At 45.6% G+C, this 21,380-nt stretch overlaps 1 protein-coding gene across 1 annotated transcript; it reads right to left on the reverse strand.

Annotated features, from left to right (window-relative positions):
• Positions 1-4,197: 4,197 nt before the first annotated feature.
• On the reverse strand, positions 4,198-19,563 carry RNF187 (ring finger protein 187). The gene is made up of 6 exons (XM_075542889.1): positions 19,552-19,563; positions 18,622-18,764; positions 9,622-10,225; positions 8,246-8,338; positions 7,388-7,609; positions 4,198-6,532 (listed from the first exon to the last, which is right to left on the reverse strand). The coding sequence occupies exons 1-6, from the start codon at positions 19,561-19,563 to the stop codon at positions 6,530-6,532; spliced, it is 1,077 nt and encodes a 358-aa protein (XP_075399004.1). The 3' UTR covers positions 4,198-6,529.
• Between the last annotated feature and the right edge of the window lie 1,817 nt (positions 19,564-21,380).

Consider the following 21,380-nt stretch of genomic DNA (forward strand, 5'->3'; position numbering starts at 1 on the left):
GTGATGCTCAAGGTTGGCAGTTCTAAACTACCAACTGCTCCATGGAGAAAGACAGGCTTTCTACTCCCATAAGTCTTGGAAACTCACAGGGGCAGTTCTACCCTGTCCTTCAGGGTCACTATAAGTCACCATTGACACAATGGCAGTGAATTAGTTTGGTTTTTTTTTTTTAACTAGGTCTACCTGGGGGATGCACTAAAATCAGCAGCTGGACAGCTCCCCTGCTCTTTCTCTTTTCCACGCTCCAATTCTTTGTGGCCTTTGCTATTGTTTTTCTGTTGGTTGCTATTCCTTTAATTCATCCCTATTTCCTACCTCACAGCTGTTGAATGATTTCTTTATTTCCCCCTTCCATCTTTTTAAAGTGTTATTGCAAATTTTTGTTCTATGCACACATGTATTTTGAATTTAGGTAAATAGTCCTGCTTTAAACTGTTTTGATCTTGTGACTCAGCATCACACCTGAATGTCACAGTATATCAGTCTTAGTCCAAGTATTGCAGGTAAATTATTATCTGGTCTACTCCCCATTCTACCCTCATTTTACCCTCTAACGTCCCAGTGAAACAGCATGGTTATAGCTCCTTGTTGCCTAGGAGAGAATTTCATGGGGCTATAATATTCCAGAGTGTAATTGCTGGGTCATTAGGTCCTGTAATAGGTTTTCTGTCAACTTGGCTGGTCCAGGATTCTCAGTTCCACAGTTGAGACCTCCCCCATGATGGGCTGTAACATAATATAATCAGCTCCATGATGGGACTTGCTATGAAGGTTAGGATAGAGTGCTACCCACGTAGTCAGCTCTGATGCCCCCACCATACTGCCTGCCAAGCCTGGTGGCTACCAGCCATGTTGCCCGCCAACCTTGGGCTCATTTGACTCTGACATCACAACCTACCTGCTGACATTGGATTCATCCACCTCTGCCTCCACCAACCTATGGCCTTCCTACATCCTGGTTCTTCAGCCCTGGCAGCTTCAAGAGTCAGCAAAAGCTTTCAGTTCAACATGTAACCCACAGGCTTGAACCAGATTAGTCTTACCTGCTTCTACAACAGTGTGAACCACTTTCTTGATATAAATTTCTTTAGATATATGCATAAGTAAATGTCACTGGTTTTGTCTTTATATAGACCCCTAACACAGGTCCTTGATTAATTAAGTCTGCCAGTGGATGCTTAAGAATGCAGCACGGGTCTGTAACTACCAACAGTACAATAGGAGTAACCTTCACAATGAGAGCTAGGTGGTGACTGGGAGGCTGTGCTGCAGGAGAAGGCAAGAGGTGGCTTTCGCTTCTCCACCAACCTCTTACAGTAAAGTCACTACTTTGGGTGTATACTTTTCTGTGCCAAAAACCGTTTGAGTACCTCTTCTTAAGCCTTTGGCTTTCTTTTGCAACTGCTTGTTCATGTCCTTTGTCCATTTTATTGTTTTTATTCCATTTGCTTTTTGTTGAATTGCAGGAACGCCTTACATGGCAAACATCTGTTACTTCTCTGTCTCTATTAACCCTATCCCTGAGACTATTGGTTGAGTTGAGGGGGTGGGGAGGGCAGCGGGTATGTGTGTATGCTTCTTTATATATAAACTTAAACATCACATCTTTGGAAACCATTTGAAAACCTGTGGCCCACAGCCTGTCTCCAAGTGGCAAGAAGGCATGCGATCTTTCTCAATGGACACCTTCAGAAGCTCTGAATATTCTTCTTCGTGTTCTGTGGCTCTAATTTCCCATGAGGGTACAGTACTGAGGGGCATTTAACATCAATGGCTGTGGGCAACTGGACTGCAGGTTTTCATGAGGTCAATGTAATCCCTTCTGCCTATCCACCCCCTCTTCTTCCTGTTATACTATTAGAAATAGCATATTCATGTTAGGAATTCATGAGCATACAGATAGTCCTCTTCCTGGCATGCTCTGGGACATCTCATCAGTGGACATCTAATCTTGTGCATTTTGTACACAGCTTATAATGAAACTAGTTCTGCTAAACTATTCTATTAAATGGTCACCAGATCTAGGTTTCCTCCAACTTCTTGACACCACCGTGATTCAATAACCCTATCTGTGCACATCTCCTCAAGGAACTGTATTAGAATCTCTTTGGCATATCAAACCAGAAGAGAAACTACCATGTCACTGTGTACACATGTTGTGTAGTTGTCTTTGCCCTAAGCTTCTCAGGGGTGATATCTAAGACCTTGGAATATCACACTTGACACATCTTTGCTTGCCAGGGGTTCTGGGGTCACAAGTAATAATCTAACAGCTGGACCTTGGGCCAAGCCAGATAGTAACAGTATGGTTTTGAGTAGGATCTGGCCACATCAGATGATAGCAATGCTAATTTAGGGTAGGAACCTTGGGTCACACCTGACAGCTCAACCTCCTGAGGGACTAGAAACAGATCACCCAAGTGGGAAGTCAACCTTCCCACATGATGGGATCCCAATAAAAACCTTAGATGCGGAGGCTCAGGTGAGCTTTCATGGCTGCCAATAGTCCAGTGCATTGTCACACAAATAGCAATGCTCTGACTCCACCCGGAGAAGACAGTTGGGAACTCTGCCTTTGGTACTGTGTAGTCTCCACTTGGGACTACCTTATGTGTTTTCCCTTGGACAGATTTTAATCTGCATCCTTTCCTTATAATAAACAATAGCCATGAGTACAACAGCTTTCCTAGGAGCACTGCTGAGTCGTTACAGCAAATATCAAAACTGAGAGCGATTTCGGGAAGCTCCCAAACTTGCACTTGGTGCTAGCAGTGGGCAGTCTGTGGTCAAACTCTCACACATATGTTTCGCTCCAGATGGCTCTCCAAGATGGTTGTACCAGTCTACCCGCCTTCGGAGTATCTGAGGGCTCATCGGACGCTGCATCCTTACTAACACTTGAAATGCTCTTGTTTCAGTCAACCAAAAAGAGGATAAAGGAATCTCATTGCTGCTTTAATTTGCAAGTCTCCCAAACTGCTCTAATATTAAGATGAAATCAAATGCCAGCAGTGTTGGAAGAATCCCCAGAATTCTTACTTTTGATGAAAACCAACCCTCATTTAAAGCAGATAAGCCAAGATGAACCTTTCACACCCATTTCTCAGGTGGAATGGGGCCACAGGGGCTCAGGGCTTTTCAAATGCTGACCCTTCGTGTCAAGGAATACAGTGGCTTGTCCAAGTTCAACCTGCTTACTCTATCCTGAGATCTACATGACAAAGTTGTCCCTCTTCTCCATACACAATTCCACATCTTTCCTCATCTTCTACAGAGCATGCATACAATCCAGACACCTCCTGTCAGGGCATAGCAGCAATCTGGATATAGACCTTTGTGTTGTCAGGCCCCATAAAGGAAGCAGTGGGAGTAGCTGAGGGGCACAGGTCAAAATCAGAAAAAGAGACAGTGAAAGCCAGATCAATCAGATCTAGCTTTAGTGGAGAACTGACATCGAGATTCTCAGGACGGGCTGCTGAGCACCAAGTCACCCAGGGAAAGGTCCACACAGGGTACTACCGAATGTGGGTTTATCTACTTAGGGCTTCTATGCAAAGCTATGTAAGGGACCCCGGGGGGAAAATATCTAGTTGTGAGAGTTAGATAATTTTATGTCAACTTGAAGATGTATGAAAGTGTTGAGTGGAGTCAAAACTGTCAATCAAGTTGCAGCCAGAGACGCCTTGCTGGTCTCTGAGTGTAAGACACTGGAAAGGGCTCTCCTCCTCTCCCTTTCTGCTTCCACCAACCTTAGATCTACATGGCTGCATCCGGCATCACTGCATGTGGCTGCATGAACCGGAAGAGGGACTATGGACTAGTGTCAGACTTAGGGACTTGAGTGGGACTAGGCTGGACGATTTCTTGATATATAATTACTTCTTGAATTAAAGCTCGTTCTTACACATATATGAGTGCCACTGGATTGTTTCTCTTGTCAATCAGCCTAACACACGAATCAATGGCAAATAGCGTTGGATCAGTACTGGTTCCAGTTGATGTGATTAAAGAAGTCATCTGTTTCATATGTCCTCTTTTGGCCCAGGTCACCATCTGGTTCGGTACTGTTAATCTCCCAGACTACTTGGCAGGCAGGACCCATCTTAAACTGCTCATGGCTCTCACAAGGGAAAAAGCAGGAGGAGCCATGCTGACAATACAGAGAGAAGATAAAGAGGAATAAAGAAGCAACATGGCTAAAACAAATTCAACTTTATTTGCCACCATGTACGAGCCTACCCAGGCACCAGGCAGGCCTGCCTCTAAGCTGTCAAGGTGATGACATGCTTCTCAATTCAAACACACACACTGTCAAGGTGACATGCTTCTCAATTCACACACACACACACACACACACACACACACACACACACACACACACAATGCCACACTTCATCAGCACATAGAGCCAATTATTTCCTAGGGGGCTGGAAAGCTTCATGGTCAAGTGGAACCCCTTATCAGTAGCTTGTTACCAAAACCCATTTCTGGGGTGAATGTATGTGAAACACAAAGTTCAGCACTTTCAGCTGACTTGCCAACATGTGCTGGTCAGTACACCTGTTCCACCCCTCCCCCTATGCAGCCCGTGCACCCTGGACCAGCTGTCCTGCTCCAGGGCCCTATGGGTGCACGCTGTATCAGCCACAATACTACAGCCATGTGCTCCTATAAGCCTGATTAGGGAACATGGATTCTGAATTCAGCAATCGTCGGCACAGCCTAGCTTAGCATGTTCACCACTACAGAGAACCGTCCAGATTGGAAAGCAGAATAGCGCTCACACCAGCAATGAGTGGTGTCGGTGTCCTCAGGCAGACTTGCAGCCGTCGCACCCGAGGCTCTCTGCTGCCCAAGGAATGACGCTGATGGTGCCGCCTGCTTCTTCTTCACAACGATGGCACCACGAGGACGTCTTCTCTCTTCATCACAACAGTCACCTGCCTAACGAGAACTCTGGAACTTGTGGAGGTGGAGAGCAGTATCCTGTCCTACAGCAAGGCTGAAGTTCAAGTGCTCAACCCACACAACCCTCAATATTTATTTGTCTCAAGATCAGGCTGAGCTGTACACAACGATGCGCAGGCAGTGAACTACTACTCAGCCACACATTTTACTTAATTAAACAATTAGAGGAAATATAAAGCACTGAGAGGCAGTGAGCTGCAGTGCGGTGAGATCCCACAGTGAGGCCTGGAGACCTCGAGCTCCTCAGAGCTGTCCACAGATGGACAACCGACGCAGGGCTTGATGGCCTCAGATGTCCAGTTCAACACTGGCTTTCCTCAAGGACCAAAAATGTTCCAGTTGGCTTTAGACAGCACAGGGAATTAAGAAAACAAATGAAAAATCCACGTTGGACAAATATAACAAGAGGAAAACTGGCCATTAGAAAAGAAAAAGAAAGAAGTACAAAGATAATGAGCAAGGGCACCTACCCCACTCCCACCAGACACACCTCAAGAGCTGGACCTCGCCTATACAAGGGCTCAGAATACGATGTTCTTCCCACCTCCCTGCCTTCTTTTGTTCCTTGCTTCCTCCTGGCCCCACCCCTTTCCTCCTCCTGTTTCTTTTTCCTGAAAAGTTAGGTTCCACTCACAAACGGATGAAGGTGAAGCAATGCTACAGAAGCCCTGGCAGAAACTCCCAGGAGAGGGCTTGTTGCCAACACTGGTGCGGATCTGTGTAACTCCACAGTCTGGGCCCACGTGGAAGCCTGCAGAGGCATTTCTGCAGACTCCGCACTGTAGACACATCTTTCTGTGGGAGCCTGCTGTCGGGGAGGGTAGGAACCAGGACAGTGGAAGGTAGACAAGCTCTTACTTGCTGATGGTAAAAGGCCTGACCAAACACAAACAAAACTCAAATACCTCCCTCCTGCCTGACCCAGGAGTCAGGATGCCTCTTTTGCAATGACTTCTCCTTGAAGTTAACCCCGAATTTAACCGTAACTGGCCCGACTTATGCATCTGCCAAGCAATCTCTGGGCCTGGGTATGAGCGTCTAATAAAGCAACCCTGACTTAAGCATCATTAAAAAGGTACGGTGCCTGGTCCACTTAGCATGTAAGAGAAATCTCCCAAAGCACAAGAACCTAGCCCATCTAGTGACCAGACTGTCACCACAGGTGACCAAGACTCCAGATAAATTTCTGATGAAAGCCCTATTAGCGGCAGTTTATGATGAGATAGAATACAACTGAGCTCATCGCCTGATGACAAGCCTTTACTAAAAAAAAAAAAAAAAGCTTACAGTCTCAACAACAGTATCACTTCAACGAAAATGGAAGCTGAATACTTGGTTGAAAATTACTCTCTTGGACAATCAATGACAGGAGCACCTACAGGTGCTTTCCCCCACATCTACACACTGACGGTTCAAGTGGAGAAGGCCGTGGGATGGAGAATGGGCAGACGCCTGGGAGACCTGAGGAAAGGTGAAGAAGGGCCTTTGGGCCAGTGTGTAGAAGCGCTTTCTTCTGCCTCGTGCTCCATGAAGGATCCCTCCTCCTTCAGGACCAGCGCCATCACTGCACAGGGGAGAAAAGGGAGAAAGGTGCTCATGGATGCCCAGTCATGGCACTGCCCTGCATGGTCTAGAAACCTCAGAGCCCCAGCAAAACTGCAGCCTCACCGACATCACCCCCTGAATGTCTTCCAAAGGCCCCTGAACCCACAATGGCCATGAGCAGTGAATTGCTTACAGCTAATTAACTAGAAGTAAAAGAGAAAACCTCTCAGACCGGAAAGCAAACTCTCCAAGACTGTATGTGCAGAGTTTAAAAAGCAGTGGATTGAGTGTTGGCCTTGAGGTTTAAGACCTCGGGGAATTGAGACAGAAGGTCTGAGAACATTTAGCATGAGAACCACAACCAATGAAACACAGTGACCCACTGCACTGCTGGGGGGGTGGGGGGGGGCAGTTGCTCATCCCTGCTGCTCCTGAACCCCGTGACCACATTCCTGTCCTCAAATCCCCCAGGATGAGGGGACTGTGCTGCTCCTCAAGCATTAGGGACTTCCATTGATCACACTTCCCTTCCCACTTGACACTTTGCTCCTTGGACTAACATTTGCTCAAGCCACCTTCTTTGGGCCAGTCACTCCTGACATGCATTCTCAAAGAGCTGCAGCTAACGGGAGCCAGGCAGTAGTTCTTACTTCTTTGGGTAAGTTACTCTGCTCGTACGTTGCTATTTCTTCTATCTACGCTGACCATAGAGCTGGTCCCCCGAGAGACTGCACTTCTGGAGGACACAGGCACATCTGTTCAGCTTTTTGCAGTGCGTACAACTCCCAATCCGTGTACACAACTGCCACAAAGGTGTGAGCAGAAACACACCCACCGAGGATGACAGCCACAAGAAAGCCTAAGCAGTGCCCACCTGAAGCAGCATGCTCAGGCCCAGGCTGCGATGCTTCTTCTCCAGCTCTGAGACGGCCTGCAGCAGGGATTTGAATCTCTCGGCAGGATCAGCCCCCTCATCCTCCGGTGCCGCCTCCTCTTTCTCTGCCTCCTGCAGGAAATGCTCTTCCTCCTCAGCAAAAAAGGCCCGCAGCTTCTTATAGTCGGTCAGTGCCTTCTTCCTCCGATCCATCACATGGCCCTACGGGACGGCAGGTGGGAAAGGACATATGCCTCTGAGCCAACCAGGGCCTTCACATGCACACCCGCACACCTGCCTCACCGGCCCTGGGAACAGGATCAATAACCTCTCACCACCCTCTCCACTACTGTCACCCTCACCTCTGATAAGGATGTGTGCTGCAAAGCACTCAGCTGTATTCGAAGACTTGAGGAACCAGTATATAGTTCATTACAGGGTAGGAAAATGAAATTAAAACTGAAAAACAAGCTTTAATTCTTCTGTAGTTTTGTTAATGAGTAATCTAAAACAATTCTAGTAACCATTATATAACTGTGCTGTCTTCAGATCAAAGGAGAATTGCTTACCAAAAAGGAAGTTGGCTTTAGCACAATACTTCAAATACATAAAATATGGAGAAAAAAAGAAACTCCACTTAAACTAAATTTTATGAAATTCTCACAAAACTACCTAGAGAGATACTCATCCAAAACACCTTCCTCCAATCAACTAAGCCAAGCAACTGCCCATCAGTTCGGTCGGCCCGGCTTTAATCCACTTTCCCTCGGTCCAGACTCCAGAGAGGTGCATGCGCAGAAGAACTCAGACAGTTTCAATTTCACTGTCCCAGAAACTCGAAATTGACTAATCACTTGCCTTCCACACAGCAGCTGCGGACTCTGCCTGGCCGTGCAGGTCTCGAGCTTCATTCAAATCCTTTCTCATGATCTCCACAGATCCCTTATTCTCCTGGGAGAGAGAGGGTGGTTACTTGAACAATGGGAAGCATCGATTTCCCTCGGGAAGCCCGGAAGGTTCACATCACACTTCTGTGGCCTCCGCCTCATGCCCGGCCCAATTCACTGTGGGCTTTATACCTGACTCAGTCTGACTTTCCCACAACACCCAAGCAGCACTCTTGGCTTGCCAGGCATGATAAAAAAATAAAAGAACTGCAGATGGCAAGAGGGTTTCCACTTTAATAGATTTCTCTATGGGGCCTCTGACTAAACTTTTTTTTTTTGGACTAAACTTCTTGTAGAACAAAATCTGATAGAACTTACTAAGAAATCAACCTGGAAACTGAACATAAGCTCCTCCTTCTCCAGGCCCATGGTGTGGACTGATAGTCACAAGTCGTCATAGAGGCTGCATCTGTTAAAACACGTGCTCACACTTTTTCAGAAGGGATTTAGACTGGCAGGTACACCAGAGTAAAGGTGGTTGTCAAAGTCTTTTTCCAAATTCAATTCTAAGTGTCCTCCTCTGGTTTGAGTAGCGTGGAGACAAATGCACTGCATAACCTTCTCCAAGCACTCAGCTAGGAATTGGGTCCCTCTGATATAGATGGGAGGTACCCCTACAAAGAGAAGCGGAAAGCTCAGCCCAATGTCTGGTCCAAGAGCTGCTCGTGCCAGCCACCAACTGTACCTGTTTCTCCATCCATTAACTCTTTGATCCATCCCAGCACCGACGCCTGCTGAACACAAGGTATACTATAAAATGCACTAGCTTTTGTTTGGTTTTCTTTCTGATAAACAGGTACCAGAACTACGGTTTTGTACCAGGGTCTGGCTCTCCTCCTTTGGTTAAACCCTCCCCTGCTCCCCTAAGGCTGAGCTTCATGGCCTAAGTACACATAAGATGGCAGATGCCACGTGCCATGAGTGGAGGAAGGGGGAAATGGTGGGAATGGGGGCCGACCGAGTGAGGAATCTAGAAACTAGAAGGGAAACTCAAAGGCTGGCTGCGCTCACACTGACTGACAAAGGAGCTAACATTCGTCATCATCCACACGGGGCGCAGGAGGGAGGGATGCGGGGCATCATGCCCACCCGCTGGATGGGCAACCAAGGGGCTGACGGTCTGAGGGGTCATGAGACCGATGAGTCATGGGCAGAGGTAGAAGGGACCGGGCACAGTCCGGTTCGGGGCAGAAACGGGGGGGTAAAGGGAGGCAGGGCACCAGCGGGGGCAGGAAGAGGTGGCGGGGCGGGGCCGAGGTGGGACGGTGACATTTAGGATGGGCACACCTTGCCGCGCAGCGCTTTCCTCCAGCGCGGCTCCCACTCGGGCGGCTCGGGCGCGGCGGCCGCGCGACAAGGGCGGCACAGCGGGCCCCCGTCGGCGCGACACAGCAGCTGCAGCGCGGCCTCGCTGGCCGGGGCGTCGCGCGCAGGCCCCGCGGCCGCCACCTCGAGCGTCAGCCACCGGCGGCTGAGCGGCGGGCGGCCGGGCTCCACGGCGCGCTGCCAGCAGTCGTCGGTGCACTCGGGGCACGGGAAGGGCCCGTCCTCCTCGGCCCAGAACTGAACCACGCACGTCCGGCAAAACCGGTGGCCACAGTCGGCGCGCACCGGGTCGCGGAACGGGCGCTGGCAGATGGCGCAGGAGGCCGCCTCCGGGGCCGCCAGGTCCTCCAGGGTTGCGACCGCGGCCCTCGGCGAGGGCCCAGGACGAGTAGAGCGGGGCGGCGGCGAGGAGGGCGGTGCGCGAGCAGAACGGCGCCGCGGAGCCGCCGCCAGCGTCCAGGGCCTCCAGCGCCCAGGGGCGGGGCCGCCAGCGCCCGGGGGCGGGGTTTCCAGCGCCCAGGGGCGGGGCCGCCAGGTCCTGCCTGCGGTGTACTCGCTGCGGGGCCTGCAGACTGCGGCAGCCCGCGTCCTCGTCTCAAACCGGACGGGGCCAGCCTTTTGTGCCGTGAATGACTACTGTGCAGGAGTGGGAAATAATTATTACTACGAGAGAGAGTCCCGGTGCTTTGCTTGGCTGCTAGGACCCGCTTAGCGAGTACCTCGGCGCCGCAAGGCCACTTGGGCGGGGGCGGGGCTGGGAAATGCCAACCAAGCCAGCGGTTCTCAAGCTGTGGGTCGCGACCCCTTTGAGGGTCCATCGACCCTTTCACAGGAGTCGCCTAAGACCATCGGAAAACACATAAATATTTCACAATATATAATTGCATATTGTTTGTGATTAATCACTATGCTTTGTTTAATGTTCACTTTGTAACAATGAAAATACATCCTGCATACCAGATATTTACATGACGGTTCATAACAGTAGCAAAGTTAGTTATGAAGTAGCAACGAAAATAATTTTATGGTTGGGGGTCACCACAGCATGAGGAACTGTATTCAAGGGTCGCAGCATTAGGAACAACCACTGAGCCAAGGCAACCAGCGTTTTCAGCCTTTGCGTTCCTGTCTCCATCACTCTGTGCCTTGACACCTGGAATCTAGGGGACAGGAAGCGCCAATTAACTCAAAGATGCATGATGTCAGGGAAGTCTCCGAATGACAGTCTCCCAACTGACCTTGCCTCCCCAATTTGTTAGAATTTCTTAATGAAAAAAAAAAAGTTTTGTTGATGCCCACACACGTAGTTGGTTTTCTTTGAACCTATTATTTAACATTATGTAATTTTAATATTTTTTGAAACTAATAGTGCATCCAAATAAAGCACCTTCTGAGGTAATGGTTTTGTTTTAATTTCTCTATTTTAATTTAATATAAAATTGAAAGTGCATTGCATTGTCAGGTAGAAGATACTTTGACTTCAGTATATTATTGTCCAGGGAGCCCTGGTGATGTACTGGTTACCTTTGTGCTGCCACCGTAAGGTCAGCAGTTTGAGATCACCAGCTGCTCCTCGGGAGCAAGATGGGGCTTTCACTAGGAGAGGACATCAACTCAATGGCAGTGAGGTTGGTTTTTTTTGTTGTTGTTGTTTTTAAAGCATATTATGCTCAGAGAGCCCCGATGGCGTAATTCTGGTGGGTTGCCAGATGAGCTGCTACCTGAAAGTCAGTAGTTTGAGCTTCTGGGAAGAAAGGTGAGTCTATCTATGACCCGTGAAGATCTACAGCCCCAGAAACCCTAGGGGGCAGTTTCTACTCTGTTCTATGGCATTGCTGTGAATCAGAATTGACTAGAAGGCAGGTAGGTTGCAAATGACTAAAAGACATAAGGAGGGAAATATACAGTCTGATCAGTTATTAAGAAATGAAGAAATAAATTGAGATTTTTTAGTTATAAAGTTAGCACAACAACAACAACAAAGAATTTGTTGCAATAGCCACACAGAACTCACAGACAATATTCACAATTATGGAATTTACTAGGGAAGGTAGGAGCTCTGGTGGCTTATTGGCTATGACTTGGACTGTTTACTGCGAGGTCGGCAGTTCTAAACCACCAGTCTACCAAGTTTTCTACTCTGGTGAAGGGTTACAGTCTCTGAAACTCACAGAGGTAGATTTACCCTGTCCTATAGGTTCATTAGGAGTCAGAATCGACTCAATGGCAGTGAGTGATCGGAAAGTTAATAGGTTACCATAAGTCAGGATCAGTAAACAGTAAGGGGACAGTCATTGGTCCATAGCAATACCTCTCAGCCAGCAGCCACGTCTCTCTCTGGTCTTCAGTCTCTCAGTCACATGGCTCCTTGACCTCTGCCTCTGTGGATCAAGACCCCCACCTGTCTCTATACTTCACGGTCCATAGTCTCTGTGCTACTCCTCTTGTCCTGTCCCATAGTCTCCTTGCCACCGCCTCTGCCACTTCAGACAGAGATTTGGAACATGCTCTTCCAATGGTCCTGGATTTTTCTCTGTGTCTGAGATGGTGCCTAACACACTAGGAATGGCTTTAATGGAGGTCTGGTGTTAGTCATTTAGCCAACCATACTCCCAAGAAAAGCAAAGGATTGTGCCTGAAGTCACACGCTGGTAAAGCAGTCATAAAGATACATCCCACCCTAATGCTGTAACAGAGATAACAGCTACCTTAATGGGAGTATAGCCACAGACATAGAGTCCAAAATTATAACACATCACATAAGGAACGATCTCAATTCAAAATGGAAGATGGCAAACATCATTGACCAGCACTCCGGCTCTTCAGTGACAGCAGAATCCCAACTGTATTGTGCTATCACATCCACTTCCTAAGACAAAATCGCAAGCAGTTACCTGACATTCCTCCATCCAGCTGCCCTCTGTCCCCGGCCCTTCCTCACATCCTCCAGAAGATTTGGAACGTACACTACTGGTATTTGAGTAGAGAGTTTAGGAAGACAGAGGGCAAAGAAGATGTTCACCCTCTTCCTCCTCTGCCTTTCAGAACATTGAAGACACCTACTTGCACTTGCATTTAATGGGCATCAAAAAATAAAAAACACTTGCCAGTCTAGTTTGTCTTAGTTTTCTTGAATTCTCATCTCACTGACATCAAAGAAATAAATGTCTTACAAGACATTTTTAAAAATTCCAATTTTTGCTGAATTCTGAATCATCCACATTTTATATTGATTACAGGTTAAATTGGCAACTATGAAAATAACTGATTTGATTTTGTTCTTGTTTTTTTAGATGACTGAGATAATTTTCTGCAATATATTTGTATATATATACATACATACATACATACACACGCACACACACAAAGACTAGAAGTTGTTAGCTGCGAGGGAGTTGGCCCTCAACTCTTGCAATACCATGCAAGGTGGGATTGGACTCTTCTGATCCATACCGTTTTGATTGGCTAACTATTCAGAAGACGCTCAGATGTTCCTCATCCTCCTACTCTAGAAGGATCACCCAAACTTGTTCAGCACTGTAGTAACATGCAAGCCTCCACTGACAGACGAGTGGTCATTGCAGTTAAGGTTTATTGGCCAAGAAGCGAACCCAAGTCTCCTGCATGGGAGGTGAAAATTTACAGCTGAATAGAAGGACTCTAGTGATAGGAAATTGTAATCCCACACGTAGCTTGTAGACTTTGTGTGCATCTTAGAGAAACAGATTGTAAAGAGATTAAACTATGTGGGTAAGATACCAGGATGTAGAGGTTCAGAAGGTGTGACTTTCTGAAAATTCCATGTTTGGCATATGGCAAAGGAATGTAGTATAATTATAATTAATATTCATAGATCTTAAAGGACAGAAATAGAACAAAGAAACAATTTATTACAAAGAACATTGAAAGTTATTGCAGTATTCAAATTTCCATGTTAAATGAAAGAAAAATAAGATCAGGAAATATTAAATTGAGAGATATCTTTGGGATGATTCAATCCTAGTCTTTATTTACATAAAAGAAGGCTGAGTCACACCAGTTTAATTCCTGCAAAAAATCTTCTAAATTGAATTAAATATGAACTCTTCAAAATTTCCATTTATTTCTGTTTGAGAAAAATATATGTTGTTTAACTTTGTGGGGGGAAAAAACACTTCAAATTCACTGCTATGGAGTCAATGTGAACTCATAGTGACCTATAGGACCTGATAGGACTATGAGTTTCCAAGACGGTTTACCTAGTTACAGTGGATGGAGAAAGTCTCATCTTCTCAGCAGTACTTGGTGGTTTTGAACTGCTGACCTTTCAAATCACAGTCCAATATATAATCAAAAGAAAACCAAGTACAGGTCTACTGGTGATTAGACAGACAAATGATGCAGTGTTGAAATTTTAAAAAAGTAAACAGCGTATATAGATTGCAACTAAAGTATCATCTGTATGCATAACAACCTCACTATTCAGATTAATATACTTGGAATACAGTTTGAAAATGTGAGTTCATTCCATTTATGTGTATTTACAGCCATAAATTTTACTCAAGTACAATTTGACTCTATTACATATATTCATATAGTTAGTGTTTTCTTTGTATTTGGATATATATTCAATATATATTTTCCATATAATTTTTTAAAACTCAAACAGAACATAGCATTATATTACAAAGTTAAGTCAAAAAGTATTTCTACAAAATGACAGGAACATTTATTAAATAAAAATATCAAAATGTGAAGCTGTTGTTTCTTGAGATTATTGTCCAGCTCCTTTTAAAGACAGGGTTTCCATCTCTCTAGTGCATTCCCAGAATAACTCTGTCCTCTCTGATTTACACCGCACCAAACCAGCAGTGTCAGCATCCTCAAGGGATTCGAATTGTGTTCCTTTAAAATTTCTTTTGAGTTTGAGGGACAAACAGAAGTCTAGAGAGGCAAGAGAGGATATACAGTGAGTGGAATAAGATTTCTCAATGAAATTCTCATGTTACAGCCCCACTACCCTCAAACAATGAGCAGCTATTTTGTTAGCTTTCTTGACTCTTTGTATTTTTGTATGTTTTTCAGTATATAAAATCCAGGGTGAATGAATCTACAGAGACAGTAACTGGATTAATGGTTCCAAGGGGGTAGAGCAGGGGAGACTGAGGGGGAATGGGGAACTAATCACAAAGAGTACAAGAAGAAAAAAAAAGGAAATGTTCTAAAATACACTGTGGTGATGATTGTATAACACTTCTTAATATGCTTGAACTTTTTTTTTTTAGTTTTTTTTAAACAATTTATTGGGGCTCATGCAATTCTTATCACAGTTCATACATATACATACATCAATTGTATAAAGCACTTCTGTACAGTCGTTGCCCTAATCATTTTTTTCTCCTCTTTTCTTTTTTTACATTTTATTAGGGACTCATACAACTCTTATCACAATCCATACATATACATACATCAATTGTATAAAGCACATCCATACATTCCCTGCCCCAATCATTCTCAAGGCATTTGCTCTCCACTTAAGCCCCTCGCATCAGGTCCTCTTTTTTTTTTCCCCTCCCTCCCCTTATGCTTGAACTATTGAATTGTATGATGTTTGCATTATGTCCCAATAAAAACTGCATATTAACGATAACAACAAATCCTTCCAGAGCTGACATAGGTCACTGGCACTACTTCCATGGCAGACTTCCCCAACTCCTGTAGTGTAGCAATATCCAGCTAGGCAGGTGGTGACCCCCAAAACACTACATCAAAACCAATGGCTCATTTTTACATTTTTATTTCAGTTAAAACTTTTAATATACTTTATATATTAAAATCTCCTAAATAATTTAAAATAATAAAATTCTAACTATACTGTGGTAGTTACATAATCTGGTATCAATTTGAAAGGATTACAAGTGAAGGGGTGGAGTCTGGCCTGTCAATCAAGATGTAACCAATGAGGCCTCTGTGTGGGCATGGCCTTCTCCTGAGAATTCTGGGAACTCCTGGATTTCCTCCCTGGAGGTGGGAAACACTTCTCTGTCTCTGCTCACTCCCTGAGAGACACCCTACTGACAAGACACATGGTGCTACACCCTGGGAGCTGGAGAAGCCACATGAACCTACCCCGATGCAACCAGACCTCTGGAGCCAGAGAAGCCACGTAGAGACCCCTGCCAGCGCTGAGATGCTTATAACACCACTGGATCCACAAGATTTCCCACCCACTGGCCTGGGATCCTCCTGCATTCGGCATCACTGCATGTATTTTGTGCGTCTGAAGAGGACTTCATGGATTGGTATTGGACATATGGACTGATATTGGATTTATGAACTTGATCTGCACTGAGTTGGGAAGTTTTCTCAATATTCAATTGCTCTTGTATATAAATTCTCTTTCTTATACACATATGAGTGTCTGAAAATTTGTTTCTCTAGTCTACCAGGCTAACACATATACTTATGGTATAGATTTGCCTACAGTATATCTAAACTTAAAGAGTTCTGGTGGTGCAATGGTTAAAGAGTTTGGTTGCTAACCAAAAGGTTCAGGGTTCGAACCCACTAGCTGCTCCTCTGGAGGAAGTTGAAGCAGGTTTTTTCCCCTAGAGATTTAAAGCTCCCTAAATCCCAATCTACTCTGCCCTATAAGGTTGTTACGAATCAGTATCAACTCCATAGCCATGGACTGTCAAATAAAAGCAAAGGCAACAATAATAAATTCTACGGGCTTCATTCATTATATAACTCTAAGACATTTACATTAGCCCAATGTGAATTAAATATGGATCCTGTGTACATAAGGACCAGCTTCACAGGACAGCTATGTGACCAGGTGATGGAGTCTCAGACAGAATGCCATGTTCCTGCAGCTGGACATTCTGTCTGAGAATGAGGGCTGATTGGCCAATCAAATGATACTGAGGAAAGAAGACACCTGTAGTCCTTGACTGGGAACGGGGAAGGGTGAATGAATGGTGGAGAAAGCAGGAGGGAGCCCAGATGACCACCACTCAAGGTTTCTTTGTAGGAACGTGGGTGGATGATTGGGTGCCATCATGAAGGTAAATCCAATAGTGAAAATGTTCAATTTGAGGTTTGCACCTTTTCTTGGTTTTGCTTGTGTGTTTATTTATCTTATTCGGGAACTGATCATCCACTTCCAGTAGAAAGGTCCTCGTTCACCCCATTCTAGTAAGCTCCTAGTTTTCTGCCATTCTATCCAGGGCACCATCATCTAAGGGAGTTGCCAGAAGTATTAAAATGCTTACATCTAAAGTCAACACCAGTGTTCTGTTGTAGGAAAAAGAAACTTGTGGCAATAACCAATCTTAACCAACAGAAGAATGAATGTGTCGCACATAGTACATCGCGGCTGGTTGTGACAGACATTAAATGAGCTTGCCCCAGGAAACCTAAAGGAATCCCATCAGGTATACACAGAGGAAGAGAAAGAATGAAAAAGAACAAAAAAACTAGATAAAAAATGTGTGAGAATCACAATTGTGAAACAATTACAGAAAAAGAAAATCCATGTAACTAATAAAGAGGAAATGACAGATAATGGTCAAGGTGGATGGGAGCTGGCAGAAGTGGAGTCCGAGCCAGTAGGATTAAAAGGTAGAATAAAAGGAAAATCACTCTTTGAAAGCAGGTATATAGGCACATGTACATTTCAGAAACCCATGGATGTGTGGGGATGTAAATGCTGCTGTTAGGTGCCACCTAGTTGGTTGTGACGCATAGCGACTCTGTTCAACAGAAGAAAATACTGCTCCAATCACTTCTCGGCCTTTTGGCTAAGATCAAGTATAGAAAATACTGCTCCATCCTTTCCCATCCTCACAATCACTTCTGTTGGAGTTCATTGCTGTAGCCAAGAACTACATTTCATTGAGGCTCTTCTTCCTCTGTGTTGACTCTCTATTCCTTCCCTAGGGGGGTGAAGCAGACATTAGAGTGGCCTCGGGACATCTAGTGGAATCCCATTGGCTATGTGGTCGAAGAAAAATCTGGTCCCACCTGATAAAATGGTCAAAGGATGTGAGCCAAAATTCCATCACTCTCACTTCTAGGAAGCATTCTGGCTGTACTTCTTCCAAGACAGGTCTGTGCCTTTCTGTTCTGTCTGAAAGGCTGCCTCTAGTCAAGATACATGCGCACAATACAGTGCTCTGTTCTCATGCTTCACAGCACCGTCTTTGGGTTGGTAGTTAAACTTTACGTAAAACTGCTGCTGTTCTTAAATGTTTTCACTGGCCAATTATTTTAGAAGACGTGGCTAGGACCTAGCCGCTAGGTCTTTCCTAGTTCGTCTTAGAAGTTTGCCAAGGTCTGCAGTTGATCTTGCTGGTATTTGCAATATCTATGGCATAACGTCCAGCTTCCTAGGCACATACAACCCACCACAGTGCAAGAAGTGGTGGATTAAACCGAAGATGCCGATCCAACTCAATCAATGGCCACTGCAGCCCTAGTTCTGCTGTGATCCTACAGCTACGTCTAAAAAATAAATCCCTGGCGTTTGTCACCTCTCTAGATGAGGGATTTTACTATTATAATTTATAATTAGAATTTGTTTGATGCTTTGGAAAACGAAATAATGGAGTCATGCGCCATATATGGTCATTTAGGAAAATAATTGTGGGTAAGGATTCTGACGCTATAACACTAGGAGAAACCTAAACGAGGTGGTTCTGGCCAGGAATCCGGTTAGCATTTCTAGGCGTTTCTGGGGCCCACGTCGCCATTTCCAGGCGGCCACCCTCCCCCCCCCCCCCCAGACACGACGCAGGCGCAGGGAATCCTCAGACCGGATGATGACGCGCTCGGAGGTGGCGCGCAGCCTGGTGACTGAAGCGAACCCCCAGGTCCGCGGCGCACGTTCCCGCGGCACCGCCCCGAGCGGCTGGACGTTGGGGCACTGCGCATGCGCTGCCCGGCGTCCGCTGGGAGGCGGGGCTTGCGCGAGCTGCTTACTGAGCCAAGTGTAGGGGTGCGGTGGCGCAGGAGTGCACAGGAGTTGGGAACCGGTGTGCCAGGGCGCTGAGCAGCATGCCCGCGTTCAGGGGCACTGCGGTGCGGGCATAAATGGACTCAGCCGCCCCCTGAAGGCTGCTAGCCTAGCACCATGGAGACTGACGAAGGCTGTGGGCGTGGACAAAGCCTGCACCGCACTGCCTTCTTCTGATTGGTCCAGATTCAATCCGGCCCGCCCCTTCGCGACGAGGAGCCAACTAGAAGGGCGGATGCGCCTTCTCCCGCTTTTCGGAGCTCTGGTTTATCCCAACCGTCTTTGTTCCTTTCCTGTTTGTCTTCTGGACTTGGGGCATATTTTATTCACATTTATCTTAATATTGCTTCCTTGTCTTTTGTGCGTTATCGTGGTTTCCTGACAGTCACACGATGCCGGGAGGGGGCGTGTGGGGGCGGGGGAAGGGAAAGGACCGGCATTTGAAAAAGCCCGCCTTGGGCAGGGACTGGCTTGTCCGCCCTGGTGTCAGTGGCTTGCAAGGTTGATTGTGGCCGCCGGCTACCGTCTGTCCTCACGACTGTTTGTCAGTTCCAACTGAGATATTGCTGCCATTGGGTCTCGACCACAACTCTATAGCTTTCTTTCCAGAGACACCAATCCCAATTCCTGGGGGGGGGGGGGGAATTTTTTCCTTCATAGAATCTACACCAGCTTTGTTTTTTATGTATTGCCTGGTTTCCACATTTCCTATAAATACTGTTGAAAGTCCCGAAATTCACTTTCACTAGCTCTTAAGATATTTTAATTCATTCACTTAGATAAGTAAGATATAGATGTGGGGGAGATGGGGGTGGAGGTGACAATGTACACTAATCAAAAACAGTTGAAACTTGCCATAGGCCAGGAACCTTTGAAGTGCTTCATAACTCACTCACCTTGAGGTCCATTCTAACCCACAACAATTTCAAGAGTGTCAGAACAGAATTGTGCTCTATAGCGTTTTCAATGGCTGAGTTCTCAAAATGAAATCACCAGGACTTTTTATGAGGCATCTGGATGGATTTATAGCTCCAATCTTTCCTAACAGCAGCTGTGCTCATTAATGACTGCTCTTGGTCCTGTTTGGATTGTAGGGGTACAGGGACTGTGTTAGTCTGAGTAGACTAGAGAAACAAATTCATAGACATATATATATAAGAGGTTTATATACAAGAGCAGTTGAATGTTGAGAAATGTCCCAGCCCAGTCCATATCAACTCCATAAATCCAATAGTAGCCCATATGTCTGATACCAATCTGTAAGGTCCTCTTCAGTTTCCAGAATTCTCAGGAGGCTATGCCCACACAGAGGTCTCATTGGCTATGACCAGATTGACAGAATAGATTCCACCCTTTACCTCTCAATCCTCAACTTGACACCAGGTTATGTAACTCGCACAGGGATTTGATTTGGGAAGGTTCTTGAGTCCTGCACTCCTTCCCAAACTTCAGAAATATTCCTTCGATCCATCACAACTGGGTACCAAGCCTATAATGAGCATTGGGGAATGTTTGTTATATAAATTACATACTGTCAAAATAAACAGGAAATACTAACTCCGAGTCTGTCCTGAGTAGCCCATTTGGTGATCTTAAAGTACAAACTTGAAAGTGTAGCCCATTCCTTTAGCACGCAGGTTTATTCATTCAACAAACATGTATAATGTCTCTACTGTGTGTCAAGCACTGTGTTCCATCTTGGAGATTCATAAGAATAAACCTTAAAGTTTAGTCACTTGTCTGGTGGAAGAAAGGCCTTTTCTTTCTTCTTTTTTTTTTTTTTAAAGTGGAGCTGCGGCCTAGGGCACAGAGAAAACAGTTTAGCCCAGGGCTCAGCTACTGTGGTTGAGTCAATCCTGTGAAGGAATGGAAGAAATGAAGCCAACGGATATTAAACACTAAATTTATGCTGGGCTCCCTGCCAACTGTTTGACACACATTAACTTACAATAATTCTATCAGGTAGGGAGTGGGATCCTCATTTCACAGATGTGAAAAATGAAGGTTCAGAAAAAGTAAATTATTTGCCACAAGTTACTCATGATTCTGTATGTCAAACAGGTAGTGCTAATGCTGAATAGTGAGACATTTGAATTGTTAACACGGATGCCACCTCATAGTGGTCCCAACTGGCAGGGTAAAACTGCCCCTGTGGGTTTCCAAGGCTGTAATTCTTTACAGAAGTAGAAAGCCCTGGATTTCTCCTAGAGCAGCTGGTGGTTTTGAACTGCTGATCTTGCAATTAGAAGCCCAAAGCGGAACCACTACACCACCAAGACTCCTTCAACATAAAAATAATATAAAAGATTAGTGTTTAATTGGAAATATATCCAGTACCTTCTCGTCTGTTAAAAGTCAGCTCTGTTGTTTCACTTCTAACACAAGGACCTTAATCTACTTTCAGTTTTCTGCGTCTCCTAAGGAACCGCTAGTATTCTTAACTTGAAAAGAAAAAACAAGTAATGCAAAACAAAACACTTTTGGGTTGAGGCTGTTTGAATCTGTTTTCTGTCTCAGCCACGGACAGTTTTGAAAATAAACATCAGCTTCCGGGGAAAACAATCCTACTGTGGTTGACACATATCAAAAGATCCACACTTGGCATGAAAATCTGTTATTTTCTCCCCTCCCCCGCCCCACCCCCGCTACCCCTTTTGTCCAGATAAATAACGCTCTTCTCAGGTTAAAACAAAGGCGTTTGAACAAAGATTCCCAGACCAAGCCA

The sequence above is a fragment of the Tenrec ecaudatus genome, chromosome 2 (assembly GCF_050624435.1).
Source record: "Tenrec ecaudatus isolate mTenEca1 chromosome 2, mTenEca1.hap1, whole genome shotgun sequence".
In the NCBI taxonomy this organism is placed as follows: Eukaryota; Metazoa; Chordata; class Mammalia; order Afrosoricida; family Tenrecidae; genus Tenrec; species Tenrec ecaudatus.